At 40.5% G+C, this 1,655-nt stretch overlaps 1 protein-coding gene across 1 annotated transcript in view; it reads left to right on the plus strand.

Moving 5' to 3' along the window:
- The window catches only part of STT3A (STT3A, subunit of the oligosaccharyltransferase complex (catalytic)), a 48,728-nt gene that overhangs the window by 26,193 nt on the left and 20,880 nt on the right, over positions 1-1,655 (plus strand). Inside the window, exons 8-9 of the mRNA XM_012658144.1 lie at positions 816-971; positions 1,209-1,397. Of these exons, the coding sequence (XP_012513598.1) occupies positions 816-971; positions 1,209-1,397 (345 nt within the window). The remainder of the gene's footprint in view (positions 1-815; positions 972-1,208; positions 1,398-1,655) is intronic.

Genomic DNA, 1,655 nt, shown 5'->3' on the forward strand with positions numbered 1-1,655 from the left:
GATCCTTCCCAGGAATGTATGAGACACTCATACATTCTGGTTCTGGGGTCCAGCTTTCTTGGATTTGTAACCTTTTGTAAGAGGCACTTTTGCACTTTGTTGAAGACTATGACCCTGGGTGTCTTAAAAATGGAGATAATGGGCTGGGCGTGGTTGCTTATGCCTACAGTCCCAGTACTTTGGGAGGCCAAGCTGGGAGGATTGCTTGAGCCCAGGAGTTTGAGACCAGCCTGGGCAACATGAGACCCTCTCTCTACAAAAAAATAAAATTAGCCAGGTGTGGTGATGTGTGCCTGTAGTCCCAGCTACTTGGGAGGTTGAGGTAGGAGGATTGCTTGAACCCAGGATTTTGAGGTTACGGTGAGCTATGATCACACCACTGCACTCCAAGCTGGGTGACAGCATATGGTCCTGTCTCTTAAGAAAATAAAAAGTAAAAAAGGAGATTTTTTGTTGTTGTTTTTTTCTTGAAGGCGTGGGAGGATTACCCAGTGCTAGATTGTTAAAAGAGAGGAGGGACTTTTATATATCGTGGTAAAACAGTATTTCTTATAATTTTTTGATCCCAAACCACAGTTAAGAAATGTATTTTATATCATATCATTACTTAATGTACATATACATATGTACATATATATAACTGAAACAAAGTTTAAGAAATATACATTTCTATCAAGTATTAAATGTTTTCTCTTCTACTTTCATGGAAAAGTCATGTTTGATGAGCACCTTTAAATTGATGTCTTATCTAGTAGGTTGAAGTCTGTAATTTATAACATACTGATTAGACTGATCATGCTTCCTATCTCTGTTAGGTGCGTCTAATGCTAGTGTTGGCGCCTGTTATGTGCATTCTTTCCGGCATTGGAGTCTCCCAGGTGCTGTCCACATATATGAAGAATCTGGACATAAGTCGTCCTGACAAGAAGAGCAAGAAGCAACAGGATTCTACCTACCCTATTAAGAATGAAGTGAGAATTAAGCAACACTAGGAAAAGGCTTGGGAAACTGTATGGATGTGTGTGCTCACATGTGTGTATGTGTTTGAGTGGGAGAGTAGAACAGTGTCATAGGTGGTCAGAATGAACTCATATAGCCCCTGACTTATTTTGATTCATATCATCTGCATTATTGACTGTGTGTAAGAAGCTGTCCTGTGTTGTGTAAATTGAGTTTGGTTTACTACACAGTTCTTCTTCCTTATTTAGGTGGCAAGTGGAATGATACTGGTCATGGCTTTCTTTCTCATCACCTATACCTTTCATTCAACCTGGGTGACCAGTGAGGCTTACTCTTCTCCTTCCATCGTGCTGTCTGCCCGAGGTGGGGATGGCAGTAGGATCATTTTTGATGACTTCCGAGAAGCATATTATTGGCTTCGTCACAATACACCAGAGGTGAAGATTTAAGAGGAGTGGGATTGTGGGCTAGGGGTGAAGGGGAGACGTTTGATCTTGTAGTGAATCATATAGCTTTTAGATACGTGGAAAGCTTGATGAAATTGGAACTTTGGAACCCTACTCTTGAATGAGCCTTAAAGGTCACCCTCCATTCAATTTGGGGATTTCTTTTACAGTGACACTTACTGATAATTATCTAGACTTTGCTTGGATACTTTTATTGACATGGTGATTTTAACATGAGGTAGAACATCT

This window comes from Propithecus coquereli, unplaced genomic scaffold (genome assembly GCF_000956105.1).
Source record: "Propithecus coquereli isolate 6110/MARCELLA unplaced genomic scaffold, Pcoq_1.0 Scaffold575, whole genome shotgun sequence".
Classification (NCBI taxonomy): Eukaryota; Metazoa; Chordata; class Mammalia; order Primates; family Indriidae; genus Propithecus; species Propithecus coquereli.